Consider the following 16,824-nt stretch of genomic DNA (forward strand, 5'->3'; position numbering starts at 1 on the left):
TAGTAATAGATGTTAAATATATAACTACTTGTGAAATACATTTCTACATATTGTCGGAATGTGTGCAAGGTGCAACATTAGGGAATACAGGTCCTAATCATGACTCAGTGGGTCGCACTCATCTCCAAGAAGGTTATGGATTCAAGTCTATAATGACTTAGACAAGGCCTTTGTTACAATACGAGTTCCCTGATTATTGGCCCAATCAAGGAACCCCTTTCTCTGTATGTAACAGGGAGTGACAGATCCTCTGCACTCCCAGTGTAGACAGCAAGCTGAATGCACCTGGTTGCTCTGCTGTTGGTTTTGTTAATAAAAGGGATTCTGGTGAAGGGACTTCTGCCTACGTGGACTTATTACAATCTCAGCAGGTCTAACAGCACCTGTGGAGAGAAGGGGGCTAACGTTTTGAGTCTGGATGACTCTTTGTCAAACCTAGACAGAGAACTGGAAATGGGTTCAGATTTATACTGTAGTGTGTGTGTTTGTGTGTGTGTGTGTGTGTGTGTGTGGGGGGGGGGGGGGGGGATTCATTATCTCATTGGGGAGCTTGCTATGCAGAAATTGGTTGTCACATTCATTTCTCACATTACAGCAGTGACAGATCTCAAAATACTTCACCAGGTTGTGAGAAGCACTGGAGAAATCCAACTTCTTTTATGTGACTAAAATGGGAGTTTTGGGAAACGGGTACATTGGCAGAGATTTCCAACACTGGTGTCTGTCCTGCCAAATACAGTCTGAAATGTCAAGGCAGATTTGATGGCAGGCATGCAAATAATAATTATGATGATCAATCACTGAGCATGACTTGACGTACAACACAAAAGCTAAAACTGGAGAGAGCTCAGCATCTTCCCTGTTGTAGATTAAATGCTTGACAACAGGAAGAATATGCAACAGCACGACAAATAGCAGAAAACAACGAGTCAGATACAAGAATGAACTTGCATAATAACGGATAACAGAAGCTCCACGCCCACTCCAGTTAAGGACAGCAGGGTTGAGAATCAGACTAGAGCATAACTCACTTCAAGGAATCTTGGCTTTCATTGCCTTGAACCTGTGGTCACCCTTCCTAGAATGAAGAAATATACATTTCTCTCTGATCCTACACCAATGGAAGTCGTTAGGACACAGGACAGGGGTGTCCAGATGTTAAATTCTCTGTCCACCTGGCCTGCTCACCCAAATGAGTGAAGCTGCAGAAGGGCCAATGCTGTTAGCTCACCTGGACTACCTCCATCCTTGAAGTACTGCTCACGAGGCCCAGGTACCTGGAAGAGTGGGAAAAGGAACTGAGTGTGCCAGTCCCTATCTCGGTTTGGATTGAGTGTACTTAGTTCCCCAAGGGGTGCGTTGAGAGGACGGTATTTAAACCTTAGATGGTACTTAACCTAAAAAGACAAAAATTAACAATTACATGAGAACTCTGGCTGTCCTTCATCTCTCAACAAACATCACAAAAACAGATCATCTACTCATTAAAGGTTCCCATTAAGTTGCATTTAGTTTGTGTTGATTTCACACAGAATGATACTCAGAATGGGCTGACCCGAATCTCCCAGCCCAGAACAAACCAGCAAGTAAGCAAAATGAGCAGAAGGAGGTCAGATTACCCAGACCTTTGGAGCCAAAGCGGCTCAGTTCAAAACTTGGTGATTTAAAATAACACACACTAACAGCATGCATGGTTATTTCAGAAAAATAACTTGATTAATGAATATTGCGGCATTTGTTTAGGTGTGTATTGTTGGTTTGATGATACTATTCTGATCATACTATTCGCATCCCAATATAATGGGCAACCAATTAAGAACAGCAAAGGTGAGAGTGCAGAGCTCCAACAGTGACTAGGTGCCAACATCCACCTGTTTCAGCTGATAATTTAAGTTGTCCATCAGCCCAGCAACCTAGCCAACTCGAGTACAACTTCCCATGACTGCATACATAGAGTCATAGAGTTATAGATGTTTACAGAATAGAAATAGGTCCGTTGGCCCAGCTGGTCCATGTTTCTATCACTAAGCTAGTCCCACTTGCCCGCATTTGGCCCATATCCCTCTATACCCACCCTGCACATGTAACTGTCTAACTGCTTTGTAAAGGGAAAAATTGTACCCGTCTCTACCACTGCCTCTGGCAGCCTATTGCAAATGCTCACCACCCTCTGTGTAAAATAATTTCCCTTCTGGTCTCTTTTGTATCTCTCCCCTTAAACCTATGCCCTCTAGTTACAGATTCCTCTGCCTTTGGGAAAAGATGTTGACTATCTACCTTATCCATGCTCTTCATTGTTTTGTAGACCTCTATAAGATCACCCCTAAGCCTTCTACGCTCCAGGGAAAAATGTCCCAGCCTCTCCTTTTAACTCAGACCATCAAGTCCTGGTAACATCCTTGTAAATCTCTTCTGCACTCTTTCTAGTTTAACAATATCCTTCCTATAATAGGGTGACCAGAACTGAACACAGTTTTCCATGTGTGGTCTTACCAATGTCTTGTATAACTTCAACAAGACGTCCCAACTCCTGTATTTAATATTCTGACCAATAAAACATCGGAACTAAATGGAAGACAAATTTATAGAGATAGGCTGCCAGTGTTCCTCAGTCACCCCTACTTTCAGAAACAAAGGTTCTAGCCATCAGAGTAATGTTTTATGCATTCATGAGATGTGAGCATCTCTGGCAAGATCTGTATTTATTGCCTATGCCTAATTGTCCCTGAGGTGCTGGTTGTGAGGTACCTTCTTGAACCACTGCATGCCATCTCATGTAAGTACACCCACAGTACTAATGAGGAGGCAATTCCAAGATTTTGATTCAGAGACAATGAAGGAACGGTAATATAGTTCCAAGTTAGGGTGTTGTGCGACTTGGAGGGAAGTTGCAGTTGGTGGTGTTCCCAAGCTTCTGCTGTCCATCATAAAGAGCACTTTATTTCCAGTGCATTCTGTTAGAACAGAACTGAGGACTATTGAGGAACAGTCTGATCTTAGCCCCAGCTCTCTGTGCACGACTGACTCCTGTTATATGTGTAAGTGAATAAATTATCTAATGTTCCAGCAATTTTTTGTTGTATCAATAATCTCTGGGGATCTCAAATTCTGGCATATAAGAGCCTACTGCTAGCAGACTCCGAGAGGCAGTAAAGAATACTCTAGAAATTGTGATGGCTTCAAAGAGGTTTAAGTAACAAAATTGCTACATGTTAGAATGTCTATTTACCAACACCTTCAAGCTCATTGCAGCATATTGTGACCCCCTTCCCCTATAGTGACGGGAACCATAACAGTTCAATAATAAAGCAATTCAAAAAGAATACTCATCCCACTCTACAGGTCTCCTCCGGAGATACCCAGCATCGCACACAGGTGCCAGTATGAAATCAATTTGATTCATTCCAGGTGAGTTTAGGAGGAACTTCTTCACCCAAAGTGTTGTGAATCTATGGAATTCCTTGCCCAGTGAAGCAGTTGAGGCTCCTTCATTACATGTTTTTAAGGTAAAGATAGATAGTTTTTTGAAGAATAAAGGGATTAAGGGTTATGGTGTTCGGGCCGGAAAGTGGAGCTGAGTCCACAAAAGATCATCCATGATCTAATTGAATGGCGGAGCAGGCTCGAGGGGCCAGATGGCATACTCCTGCTCCTAGTTCTTATGTTCTTATATCAAGAAATGGCTGAAGGCACTAGATAAGGCACCACGGTAGCACAGTGGTTAGCACTGTTGCTTCACAGTATCAGGTTCAATTGCCAGCTTGGGTCACTGTCTGTGTGGAGTCTGCACGTTCTCCCCGTGTCTTTTCCTCTGGATGCTCCAGTTTCCTCCCACAAGTCCCGAAAGACATGCTGTTACGTAATTTGGACATTCTGAATTCTTCCTCAGTGTACCCGAACAGGTGCTGGAGTGTGGCGACTAGGCGATTAAAAAGGGCGAACGGTAGCACAGTGGTTAGCACTGTTGCTTCACAGCTCCAGGATCTCAGGTTCAATTCCCGCTTAGGTCTGTGCAGTGTCTGCATGTTCTCCCCGTGTCTGCATGGGTTTTCTCCAGGTGCTCCGGTTTCCTCCCACAAGTCCAGAAAGGCGTGCTTGTTAGGTCATTTGGACATTCTAAATTCACCTCAATAGGGGCTGGTTTAGCTCACTGAGCTAAATCGCTGGATTTTAAAGCAGGCCAGCAGCACGGTTCGATTCCCGTACCAGCCTCCCCGGACAGGTGCCGGAATGTGGCGACTAGGGGCTTTTCGCAGTAACTTCATTGAAGCCTACTCGTGACAATAAGCGATTTTCATTTTTCATTTTCATTTCATTTCATTTACACGAACAGGCACCGGAGTGTGGCGACTAGGGGATTTCACAGTAACTTCATTGCAGTATTAATGTAAACCTACATGTGACAATAATAAAGATCATTATTATATAGCAAAGACTCTGACAACATCTGGCTGTCGTGCTGAAATGTTGTGCTCCAGGATTACTCTGCGGGATTCTCCGACCCCCCGCCGGGTCGGAGAATCCCCGGGGGCGGCATGAATCCCACCCCACTGCTCCGACGCCGGCTGCCATATTCTCCGGTGCAGGTTTTCAGGCGGGGGCAGGGATTACGCCACACTGGTCGGGGGCCGTTGCCAGCAATTCTCCGCGGCCCGATGGGCCGAGCAACCGTCGGTTTCTGGCCAGTACCGCCGGCATGAAATGAACATGGTCCCACACGGCGGGTCCTGGCTGGTAGGCCGGTTGGTGCGGTCCTCAGAGGGGCCTGGCCTGCGATCGAGGCTCACTCCTTCCTTCCGTGCCGGCCTCTGTAGGGCTCCGCCATGGCCGGCGCGGAGAAGACAACCCCCTGCGCATGTGCAAGAATACGCTGGCCGGTCTACGCACGTGCGGAACCACGCCGGCGGTTCTCGCATGCGCCAACTCGCACCAGCCCTTCGGGGCCGATTGGCGCGGCGCCAACCCCTCCGGCTCCGGCCTAGCCCCCGGTAGTGCGGAGGAGTCTGCAATTTCCGGTTGGCCCGAGGCCGGAGTAGTTCGCGCCATTTGTTTACGCCGGCGCGGGCCATCAGGGGATGTGGGAGAATCCCGCCCATTGTGTCCCTAGCCAAGCTGTTCCAATACATTTACAACACAGGTACCTATACAACAAAGAAAAAATTTGCCCTATCCACGAAAAGCAGGATATATCCAATCTGGTGAATTACCACCCCGTCAGTCTACTCTCTAGCACCAGCGAAATGATGGAATGTATCGCCGACAGTGCTACCAAGTTATTGCCCAAGTGACTCAACAGTAATATGTCAGTACCACTCGACTCCAGACCGCATACGGCCCTGCAGCAAATCCCTAAGACGCCTTCGACAGCACATTCCAAATCTGGAACCTCTATAATCTAGAACAATAAGGGCAGCATATATATGGGAGCAGCACCGTTTGCAAGTTCTTCTTCAACTCATAGACTATCTTTTAAAACATTTTTAGACTACCCAATTTTTTTTTCCCAATTAAGGGGCTATTTAGTGTGGCCAATGCCGCTAACCTACACACCTTTAGGTTGTGGGGTGAGACCCACGCAGACACGGGGAGAATGTGCAAACTCCACACGGACAGGGACCCAGGGCTAGGATTGAATCCGGGTCATTGGCGCCATGAGGCAGCAATAGCTGTAATACTTACCTTACGCTCCACATGTCCACTCCTTGATGGAGAGCAGCTATGCCTGCGTCTGGTTCCCACAGATCCATGATCTGCAGGCCATTCATATCTTTCAAGTAGTGGTCTTTGATTGACAGCTTGTTAAAAACCATCTGCAGCTCTGATTCCTTCATGTCCCAGACTTCAGAGGGTAAAGTGATCAAACTCCAAAGAGGTGTGCAGTGAAATCACACGCTTGAGGCGTCTTTGTGGGGGTGGGGTGATTTCCTTTAGGCATGGAGTCCCTGTGGGTGGTCCCCATATTACAGGGGATCAGCATATTACAGGGGTCCCTGGAGGGGGTCATCCTATTACAGGGGTTCCTGGAGCGGGAGGTCATTTGCATTTATTGACATCTCCCCGGTGGTGTGCATCATGGACCTCATCAGAGTATTGCGTTCCGACCGGCACCTATCCCAATTTTCCCCTGATGCCTGTTCTCTGTCCCAAAGGGAAACACATTCTGGACGTCCCGAAACTGAGAATCCCGCCCAATATATATGGACAGAGATAGTGGCAAATCTTACCATTGCACCTCTAGCTGGGAAAGAAAGAATTTATATTATTGTTACCAAACCAAATATGTACAATGGTAAAGACTCACTCTGTAGCACATATTTACAATGATAAGGAATCACTATAGAGCACATACGTACAATTTTAAGGATTCACAATCTGAGACATGTACTCTGGCATCAATTTACTATGTAGCATGTACCTGCAGTGGTAAACGTTCATCCTGGTGCTTAAAGTCATGGTCGATTACAAGAGCTACCAGAATATTCTCTGTCGATTGGTTTTCAGATCTTATGAACTTATTAAATTCAGCTTCAGTTTGGAAACCTACAACTGCAAAGAAAAGAAAATTTCTCTAATTCATGAGCGAAATACCACATATGCTGGAAATCCAAAATAAAAACAGAAATGGCAGCAAATGTTCGGTAGTTCTGTCAGCATTGGTCAAGAGAAAACTAGATTTAGCCTTTCAAGTCAAATCTACTTTGATTTTAAATATTAGCACTCTATACCCTCTCATGATAGACAGGGTGGATAGCAAGAAGCTTTTTCCAAGAGTGGGGGACTCAATTACTAGGGGTCACGAGTTCAAGGTGAGAGGGGAAAAGTTTCAGGGAGATATACGTGGAAAGTTCTTTACGCAGAGGGTGATAGGTGCCTGGAATGGCACTAAATTGCCCCTTAATTTAGTGTGGTCAATCCACCTCGCCTGCATATCTTTTCGGTTGTGGGTGCGAAACCCACGCAAACACGGTGAGAATGTGCAAACTCCACCCGGACAGTGACAGTGACCCAGAACCGGGATCGAACCTGGGACCTCGGCACCGTGAGGCAGCAGGGCTAACCCACTCTGCTAAACATGCTTGCTATGGGACATAGTTCCCATTTGGTTCTATTGCACACCCCATGTTTAACACTGTGGTTTCTTTGGATCTTTTGTTCTATTTTCTTTTATATTTAAATCTTTATTTAGCAATCTGTTACAAGTCAAATGCAAAAACCAGTAAAACCAATTTTTTAAAAAAATGAATTCAAAACCCACAATAGCAAGTTGTAATAAACGATTCACAAATGTTGATGTCTGCACAAAAAAAAATCCTGAAAGCTGTTAGATAGACATTTAAAAGTTACTTCTCAACTATTTCACCCATGAGAATAAAAACTGAATTGCATCACCAAACTTAGGAATAAAAGATTACTCCCAGTAAAAAGACGGTGACCTAAAACACTGGAAACTTACGTTTAACTACCTTCCGCAGACTGTCCTTCACCAGCTTTGCAATGCTCTCCACTGCAGTCACGTTGGAGGGAATGTAAACCATACTCCATTTAACTGTAGGATGTTGGGGGAAATATGGAATATCATAAATATAAAAGGAGGGATATGTGGTTGCATTCGGATAATGCACAGAATTAACTCGGTATCTTAGAGTTATAAGAATTGCGGCAAATATAAGCGGCAGGCTTATCTCAACGATGGTTACCAACACCTGGCGTTTCTGCATTGAAACAAAAGTAAGATTGATAAGTAAAACCATTACAAGTTTCTCTTCACAGTATATTATCAGCAGAGACATGTACATTAAACACTTCGCACCATATGAGGTACATCACAAGTTCAAGATTCCCACCAGGCCAGGATGCAATGTCAGGTCTCGTGGGAGCTTGTCCCAAACATGTTCCAGGGGTGCACAGGATAAAGGACAAATCAGTTTGTCTGACACAGAGCACTGGGCCCAAGGCAGGACCACATCAGTCACTATGATAGCCTAAACCCAGCTGGATTCAAGTGAGTCTGCATACAGAGGTGAACAGAAGCAGGGCTTGAGGGTATAGCTCTCAGAAAGGAAGTTCAAATGTACATTCCTGCAGGGTCTGGACAATTGAATTATCTGGAGATGAACATCACAAACACACAACAGGATGGTAGACAGCACTGCAGGCATTCAGACACTTCACACAGATTCTCCTCCATACCATAAGTTGTAATGTTCCACTTACCTGCAACAGATAGTTCTTCCAAAGGAGCAGACCAAACTGCCGAAGCCTGGTCATCCTGAACTCAAGAGAAGTCCAAAATATGATACGGACAGTCCAGGGTTCCGAACTGGGGAAGGGGAGCACAATTGATGCAGCAAGTTCTAATACGCAGCTTTCAAAACGTTGTCACAGACTGCAGTGAATGGAATTCCTGTGTCAGTTTGAATGAGATGTTCCGGTTCCCCCATCAGCCCAAAGGGGCCCCTCTGAGAAAGAGAAAGAAAGCCTTGCATTTATATAGCACCTTTCACCTCCGGACCTCCCAAAATACCCTTTTGAAGGGTAGTCAGTTCTGTAAGTAGGCATTTATTAAAATTAAAATTCATCTTTATTGCTACAGTGTTGATGATTGTGAACAGAAGCACAGTAGCTACAAACCCCAGGTAAGTAAGTGGCCATAACTACAGGTTTCAGTGATGTGACGAAATTATTAGAGCTATAAAACTCCCTCCCTCACATGAAGTAAATTAACAATTTTATCCTTCCAAGCCTGTGCGCCCAGTGAGACTATTTGAGGTACATGCACTGAGAGAAATCATTGTTAGTTACAGGCCTCTTGTTGTTGGTTACAGCAACTTGAGTTAGGAGTGATCCCAATTCCTTGGTCATCTGGCCATACAGCCTCAGCAGCCCCATTCCGACCCGTGCCTCAACTCCAAAGTCACACATCAAATTGTATCTAACCCATGCTGTACTTGATCTGAGGGTGTTTATTTGGACAATGCAAAAGAGGTTTTGCCAGCTATACCAGCTTTGGCAATGTTTGATGAGACGGTGTGCAAGGAATTTTACTCTGTATTTATCCTGTGCTCTAACTGCTCTAAAGTGTTTGATGTGATGCTGTATAAATGCAATAGGGTAGGCGGCACAGTGGTGCAGTGGTTAGCACTGCTGCCTCACGCCGCAGAGGACCGCGTTCGATCCCGGCCCTGGGTCACAGTCTAGTGAGACAGGGAGAGGGTGAATTAGTGAAAGAGAGAAGCAGACCAGAGAGAAAACCAGACAGCGAGAGAGCCAGACAGCAATAGAGAGAGGGAGAGCCAGACAACAAGAGAGTGAGTTAGACAGCGAGAGAGGGAGAGAGAGAGAGAGAGAGAGCAAAACAACGAGAGAGAGAGAGAGAGAGAGAGCCAGACAGCAAGAGAGAGCGAGCCAGACAGCATGAGAGAGAGAGCCAGGCAACAAGAGAGAGAGCAAGCCAGACAGCAAGAGAGAGAGAGCCAGACAGCAAGAGAGAGCGAGCCAGACAGGATGAGAGAGCGAGCCAGAGAGCAAGAGAGAGCGAGACAGACAGCATGAGAGAGAGAGAGAGAGAGCCAGACAGCAAGAGAGAGAGAGAGAGAGCCAGACAGCAAGAGAGAGCGAGACAGACAGCATGAGAGAGAGAGAGAGAGAGCCAGACAGCAAGAGAGAGAGAGCCAGACAGCAAGAGAGAGCGAGCCAGACAGGATGAGAGAGAGAGCCAGACAGCATGAAAGAGAGAGAGAGCCAGACAGACAGGATGAGAGAGAGAGCCAGACAGACAGGATGAGAGAGAGAGCCAGACAGGATGAGAGCGCAGACAGCAAGAGAGAGAGAGCCAGACAGCAAGAGAGAGCGAGACAGACAGCAAGAGAGAGAGCCAGACAACGAGAGAGAGAGAGCCAGACAGCATGAGAGAGCGCCAGACAGCAAGACAGAGTGAGCCAGACAGCATGAGAGAGAGAGAGCAAGACAGCATGAGAGAGAGAGAGAGAGCCTGACAGCAAGAGAGAGAGAGCCAGACAGCAAGAGAGAGAGCCAGACAGCAAGAGAGAGAAAGAGCCAGACAGCAAGAGAGCGAGAAAGAGTCAGACGGCGAGAGAGAGAGCCAGACAGCAAGAGAGAGAGAGAGCCAGACAGCAAGAGAGAGAGCCAGACGGCAAGAGAGAGAGAGAGCCAGACAGCAAGAGAGAGAGAGAGCCAGACAGCAAGAGAGAGAGAGAGAGAGCCAGACAGCAAGAGAGAGAGAGAGCCAGACAGCAAGAGAGAGAGAGAGAGCCAGACAGCAAGAGAGAGAGAGAGCCAGACAGCAAGAGAGAGCGAGACAGCCAGACAGCAAGAGAGAGCGAGCCAGACAGGATGAGAGAGAGAGCCAGACAGCATGAGAGAGCCAGACAGCAAGAGAGAGAGAGAGAGCCAGACAGCAAGAGAGAGCGAGACAGGCAGCATGAGAGAGAGCCAGACAGCAAGAGAGAGCGAGCCAGAGAGGATGAGAGAGCGCCAGACAGCATGAGAGAGAGAGAGCCAGACAGCGAGAGAGAGAGAGAGCCAGACAGCATGAGAGAGAAAAAGCCAGACGGCAAGAGAGAGAGAGAGAACCAGACAGCAAGAGAGAGCGAGCCAGACAGCAAGAGAGAGAGAGAGCCAGACAGCAAGAGAGAGAGCGAGCCAGACAGCAAGAGAGAGAGCGAGCCAGACAGCATGAGAGAGCGCCAGACAGCAAGAGAGAGTGAGCCAGACAGCATGAGAGAGAGAGCCAGACAGCAAGAAAGAGAGAGAGCGCCAGACAGCAAGAGAGTGAGAGCCAGACAGCAAGAGAGAGAGAGAGAGAGCCAGACAGCAAGAAAGAGAGAGAGCCAGACAGCAAGAGAGAGAGAGAGAGAGAGAGCCAGACAGCAAGAGAGAGAGAGAGAGAGAGAGAGAGAGAGAGAGCCAGACAGCAAGAGAGAGAGAGAGAGAGCCAGACAGCAAGAAAGAGAGAGAGCCAGACAGCAAGAAAGAGAGAGAGCCAGACAGCAAGAAAGAGAGAGAGCCAGACAGCAAGAAAGAGAGAGAGCCAGACAGCAAGAAAGAGAGAGAGCCAGACAGCAAGAAAGAGAGAGAGCCAGACAGCAAGAGAGAGAGAGAGCCAGACAGCAAGAGAGAGAGAGAGCCAGACAGCAAGAAAGAGAGAGAGCCAGACAGCAAGAGAGAGAGAGAGCCAGACAGCAAGAGAGAGTGAGCCAAACAGCAAGAGAGAGAGAGAGCCAGACGGCAAGAGAGAGAGAGCCAAACAGCAAGAGGGAGAGAGAGAGCCAGACAGCAAGAGAGAGAGAGCCTGACAGCAAGAGAGAGAGAGAGCCAGACGGCAAGAGAGAGAGAGCCAGACAGCAAGAGGGAGAGAGAGAGCCAGACAGCAAGAGAGAGAGAGAGAGAGAGCCAGACAGCGACAGAGAGAGAGAGCCAGACAGCAAGAGAGAGAGAGAGCCAGACAGCAAGAGAGAGAGAGAGCCAGACAGCAAGAAAGAGAGAGAGCCAGACAGCAAGAGAGAGAGAGAGCCAGACAGCAAGAGAGAGAGAGAGAGCCAGACAGCAAGAGAGAGAGAGAGAGCCAGACAGCAAGAGAGAGAGAGAGAGCCAGACAGCAAGAGAGAGAGAGAGCCAGACAGCAAGAGAGAGAGAGAGCCAGACAGCAAGAAAGAGAGAGAGCCAGACAGCAAGAGAGAGAGAGAACCAGACAGCAAGAGAGAGAGAGAGCCAGACAGCAAGAAAGAGAGAGAGCCAGACAGCAAGAGAGAGAGAGAGCCAGACAGCAAGAGAGAGAGAGAGAGAGCCTGACAGCAAGAGAGAGAGAGAGCCAGACAGCAAGAAAGAGAGAGAGCCAGACAGCAAGAGAGAGAGAGAGAGCCAGACAGCAAGAGAGAGAGAGAGCCAGACAGCAAGAGAGAGAGAGAGAGAGCCTGACAGCAAGAGAGAGAGCGGGCTAGACAGAAAGAGAGAGCAAGAGAGCGAGCCAGATGATGCGCTATCAATTGCACTTAAAGACTCGAATCAATACAAGAGAGGCTTTATTACAGTGAGATGTTTATCCTTCGACTGCAGCTGGTAGAATGGCAGCTCAGGGGAACTCATACATATTTATACGGCTCCCTGTGGGCGGAGCTAGACGGCAGGGGCTACCGACGAACCTGTAATACAGGTACTGCTGTACATCCCCTAATACAGGCACACACACAATTACACAGTGGATCACCACATTCACCCCCTGTTAAAAATGAGTCCGGCGGGGGTGACGTGGAACTATATACAGAATCCGTGAATTATTTACAGAGGGGAGGGGGAAAAAAATTAAGTGTCCATCTTGCAACCCGGTGCCCATCAGAGATTAAGTCTGTCCGGTGGTCTGACGGTTTGTTGGGAGCGACGCAACAGTGGTGGCGACGTCTATACAGGCGGTGTCGGCGTCGACGGCGTCGGTGCTGGCGCATTTGGTGCTGGCCAGTTGCTGGATGACTCCGGGAGCGTGCCGAAATCTTCCATGTCCTCTCGCGTGGGCAGGGGAAGGAGGGATGGACCTGGTGGGGCTGATGCTGGGAGCGCCGGGGGAGGGGAGGGTGGCACGTGGGTGGGGAGGTGTGTGTGAGTGGGATCGGCACCCGAGGGAGTCAGGTCCCTGAGCGAGACCGTATCCTGGCGGCCGTCGGGGAACTCCACGTAGGCATACTGGGGGTTTGCGTGGAACAGGCGTACCCTGTCCGCCAAAGGGTCCGCCTTGTGGAGTCGGACATGCCTACCCAGTAGGAACGGCCCTGGAGCTGCGAGCCAAGTCGGGAGCGACACCCCGGATGTAGACTTCCTAGAGAAGGTAAAAACACGTTCATGGGGCGTGTTATTCGTGGCAGTGCATAGTAGAGACCCGATGGAGTGCAATGCATCCGGGAGGAACTGCTGCCAGCGGGTGGCTGGGAGGTTTCTGGACCGTAGGGCCAGCTGGACGGCCCTCCAAACCGTCCCGTTCTCCCTCTCTACCTGCCCGATTCCCCGGGGGTTGTAGCTGGTCGTCCTGCTGGAGGCGATACCCCTGCTGAGCAAGAACTGACGTAGCTCATCGCTCATGAATGAGGATCCCCTGTCACTGTGGATATAGTCGGGGAAACCGAACAGAGCGAATATGGAATCGAGGGCCTTAATAATGGTGGCAGACGTCATATCCGGGCATGGGATGGCGAATGGGAACCTAGAGAATTCATCGACCACACTAAGGATATACGTGTTGCGGTCGGTGGAGGGGAGGGGCCCTTTGAAATCCACACTGAGGTGTTCAAAGGGGCGGGACGCTTTCACTAGGCGCACGCGGTCTGGCCGGTAGAAGTGCGGCTTGCACTCAGCACAGACCTGGCAGTCTCTGGTGACTGTCCGTACTTCCTCGACGAGGTAGGGCAGATTGCAGGCTTTGACTAAGTGGTACAACCGAGTGACCCCCGGATGGCAAAGGCTGTCGTGCAGGGCACGGAGCTGGTCCACTTGTGCGCTGGCACATGTACCTCGGGAGAGGGCGTCTGGGGGCTCGTTGAGCTTGCCGGGGCGATACAAGATCTCGTAATTATAGGTGGAGAGCTTGATTCTCCATCTCAAGATTTTATCATTTTTGATCTTGCCCCGCTGCGTGTTGTTGAACATGAAGGCTACCGACCGCTGGTCAGTGAGGAGAGTGAATCTCCAGGTAATGCCTTCAGTGCCTCACCGCTTCAACGATTGCCTGGGCCTCCTTTTCAACAGACGAATGTCGAATTTCGGAGGCATGGAGGGTGCAGGAAAAGAATGCCACGGGTCTGCCTGCCTGGTTTGGAGTGGCGGCAAGGGCGACATCTGAAGCGTCGCTCTCTACTTGAAAGGGCAGTGACTCATCTACTGCACGCATCCCAGCCTTGGCTATGTCTGAGCGAATACGGGCGAAGGCCTGTTATGCCTCGGCCGTGAGGGGAAAGTGAGTGGACTGTATCAGTGGGCGGGCCTTGTCCGCGTATTGTGGGACCCACTGGGCGTAGTAGGAGAAGAACCCAAGGCAGCGTTTGAGGGCCTTGGGGCAGTGGGGAAGTGGGAGCTCCATGAGGGGGCGCATGCGGTCGGGATCGGGCCCCAGGAGTCCGTTTTGGACTACGTAGCCGAAGATGGCTAAGCGGTTTGTGCTGAATACGCACTTCTCCTTGTTATAAGTGAGGTTGAAGAGAGATGCGGTGTGGAGAAATTTGGCAAGGTTGGCGTCGTGGTCCTGCTGATCATGGCCGCAGATGGTGACACTGTCTAAGTACGGAGACGTGGCCCGCAGCCCGTACCGGTCAACCATTCGGTCCATTTCTCTTTGGAATACCGAGACTCCGTTAGTGACGCCGAAGGGAACCCTAAGAAATTGATAGAGGCGGCCGTCCGCCTTGAAGGCAGTGCAAGGACGGTCCGATTTGCGGGTGGGGAGCTGATGGTATGCGGATTTAAGGTCAATCATTGCAAAGACCCGGTACTGTGCAATCTGATTGACCATATCAGATATGCGAGGGAGGGGGTGCGCGTCGAGCTGCGTGTACCGATTGATGGTCTGGCTGTAGTCCACGACCATCCTGTGTTTCTCCCCAGTTTTAACCACCACCACTTGGGCTCTCCTAGGGCTGTTGCTGGCCTCGATAATACCCTCCCAAAGCAGCCGCTGGACTTCGGACCTGATGAAGGTGTTGTCCTGGGTGATGTACCGTCTGCTCCTGGTGGTGAAGGGCTTGCAATCTGCAGTCAGATTGGCAAAGAGGGAGGGAGGGTCAACCTTGAGGTTCGTGAGGCCGCAAACGGTGAGAGGGGGTAGGGGCCCGCCGAATTTGGGGGTGAGACTCTGGAGGTTACATTGGAAATCCAGGCCCAATAACAGTGTAGCACAGAGGTTGGGGGAACGTACAGGCGGAAACCGCTGAATTCAACGCCTTGCACGGTGAGGTTGACCATATAGAAACCCCGGATCGGGACAGAGTGGGATCCGGCAGCCAGGGAGATCCGCTGGTTGGCGGGATGGACCGCGAGGGAGCAGCGCCTTACCGTGTCCGGGTGGATGAAGCTATCGGTGCTCCCGGAGTCCAGTAAGCAGAAGGTCGCGTGGTCGTTGATGAGCACCGTCGTCGAAGCGGTAGCCAGGTTGTGAAGACGGGACTGGTCCAGCGACATGGAGGCGAGCAGCGGGCGATCGTCTGAGGATTCCGACGAGGAGCGGCAGCGACCCGTGTCCCTCGGTCCAGTCCTGAGGGGAGGACAAAATGGCGGCGTCCGAAGTACCTGTGGGGAAGAAGTTGGCGGCACCCATGCAGCGCACGTTGCGGGTGCGGGGCAAGATGGCGGCGCCCATGGTGCGCACGTGGACCTGGGGGAGAAGAAGGTGGCGCCCATGGTGCGCACGTTGCGGGGGCGGCGCAGGATGGTGGCGCCCACTGGTCGCACGTGGCCCCGGGAGCAGAGGATGGCGGCGCCCATTGTGCGGTCGGCTGAGGGAAGGGAGAGAAGTCGAGCACAATAGCGGCAATTGCACGGGCCTGACACACTGCCGCAAAGTGGCCCTTCTTGCCACAGGATTTACAGGTGGCGGCGCGGGCCTGGCAGCGCTGGCAGGGGTGTTTCTGTTGGCCGCAGAAGTAGCAGCGGGGACCCCCAGAGTACGCGGTGTGGTGATCAGCGCAGGCATACTGTGCGGGAGCGGCCCCAGTCGGGGGGGGGTGTCGGTTGCGGGGTCCACGAGGGGTAGGATGGGTGGGCCGCGCGGCGGGCGGGGTAGGACTGTACATTACGGGAAGCGACGGTCATGGAGAGTGCTAAAGTTTTTGTCGCCGTTAGGTCGAGCGCGACCCCTTCCAGCAGTCATTGCCGGATGGGGTCCGATGCAATCCCCGTCACGAATGCATCATGCATTAGGAGATTGGAATGTTCCGTGGCCGTGACGGCCTGGCAGTCACAGTCCCGTACTAGAGGGATAAGGGCCCGCCAGAAGTCTTCAATCGACTCACCAGGTAGTTGTGCGCAAGTGGCGAGTACATGCCTCGCAAACAGATGGTGCGTCTTCTGGACGTAATTTTCTTTAAGGAGTTCCTTGGCGCGTGCGTAATTCGGCACGTCCTGTATTAGCGGGAACACGCTGGATCTCAACCTTGAGTAGAGAAGTTGAATTTTCTGAGCTTCCGTCGGTGCGGTATCCGCTGAGGTGATATAGGCCTCGAAGCAAGCCAGCCAGTGATTAAACTCTTTTCTGGCGTTTGGCGATTGCGGATCCAGCTGCAAGCGATCTGGTTTTATCCTGATGTCCATAATGCGGAAAATCTCACTGTAATAAATTGATGCGCTACCAATTGCACTTAAAGACTCGAATCGGTACAAGAGAGGCTTTATTACAGTGAGATGTTTATCCTTCGACTGCAGCTGGTAGAATGGCAGCTCAGGAGAACTGATACACATTTATACGGCTCCCTGTGGGCGGAGCTAGCCGGCAGGGGCTACCGACGAACCTGTAATACAGGTACTGCTGTACATCTCCTAATACAGGCACACACACAATTACACAGTGGTGGATCATCACACCAGACAACGAGAAAGAGAGCAAGCCAGACAGCAAGAGAGAGAGAGAGCCAGACAGCAAGAGAGAGAGTGAGCCAGACAGCAAGAGAGAGAGTGAGCCAGACAGCAAGAGAGAGCGAGCCAGACAGCAAGAGAGAGCGAGCCAGACAGCAAGAGAGAGAGAGAGAGCCAGACAGCAAGAGAGAGCAAGCCAGACAGCAAGAGAGAGAGAGAGAGAGCGAGCCAGACAATAAGAGAGAGAGAGACAGCCAG

General features: G+C 50.2%; 1 protein-coding gene across 1 annotated transcript in view; it reads right to left on the minus strand.

The window, feature by feature from the left end:
• Positions 1 to 16,824, minus strand: part of abca3b (ATP-binding cassette, sub-family A (ABC1), member 3b) — a 191,204-nt gene that overhangs the window by 143,062 nt on the left and 31,318 nt on the right. Inside the window, 4 exon segments of the mRNA XM_038820903.1 lie at positions 1,232 to 1,397; positions 6,416 to 6,546; positions 7,454 to 7,712; positions 8,215 to 8,459. Of these exon segments, the coding sequence (XP_038676831.1) occupies positions 1,232 to 1,397; positions 6,416 to 6,546; positions 7,454 to 7,712; positions 8,215 to 8,268 (610 nt within the window). The 5' untranslated portion in view covers positions 8,269 to 8,459.

The sequence above is a fragment of the Scyliorhinus canicula genome, chromosome 15, assembly GCF_902713615.1.
Source record: "Scyliorhinus canicula chromosome 15, sScyCan1.1, whole genome shotgun sequence".
Lineage (NCBI taxonomy): Eukaryota > Metazoa > Chordata > Chondrichthyes > Carcharhiniformes > Scyliorhinidae > Scyliorhinus > Scyliorhinus canicula.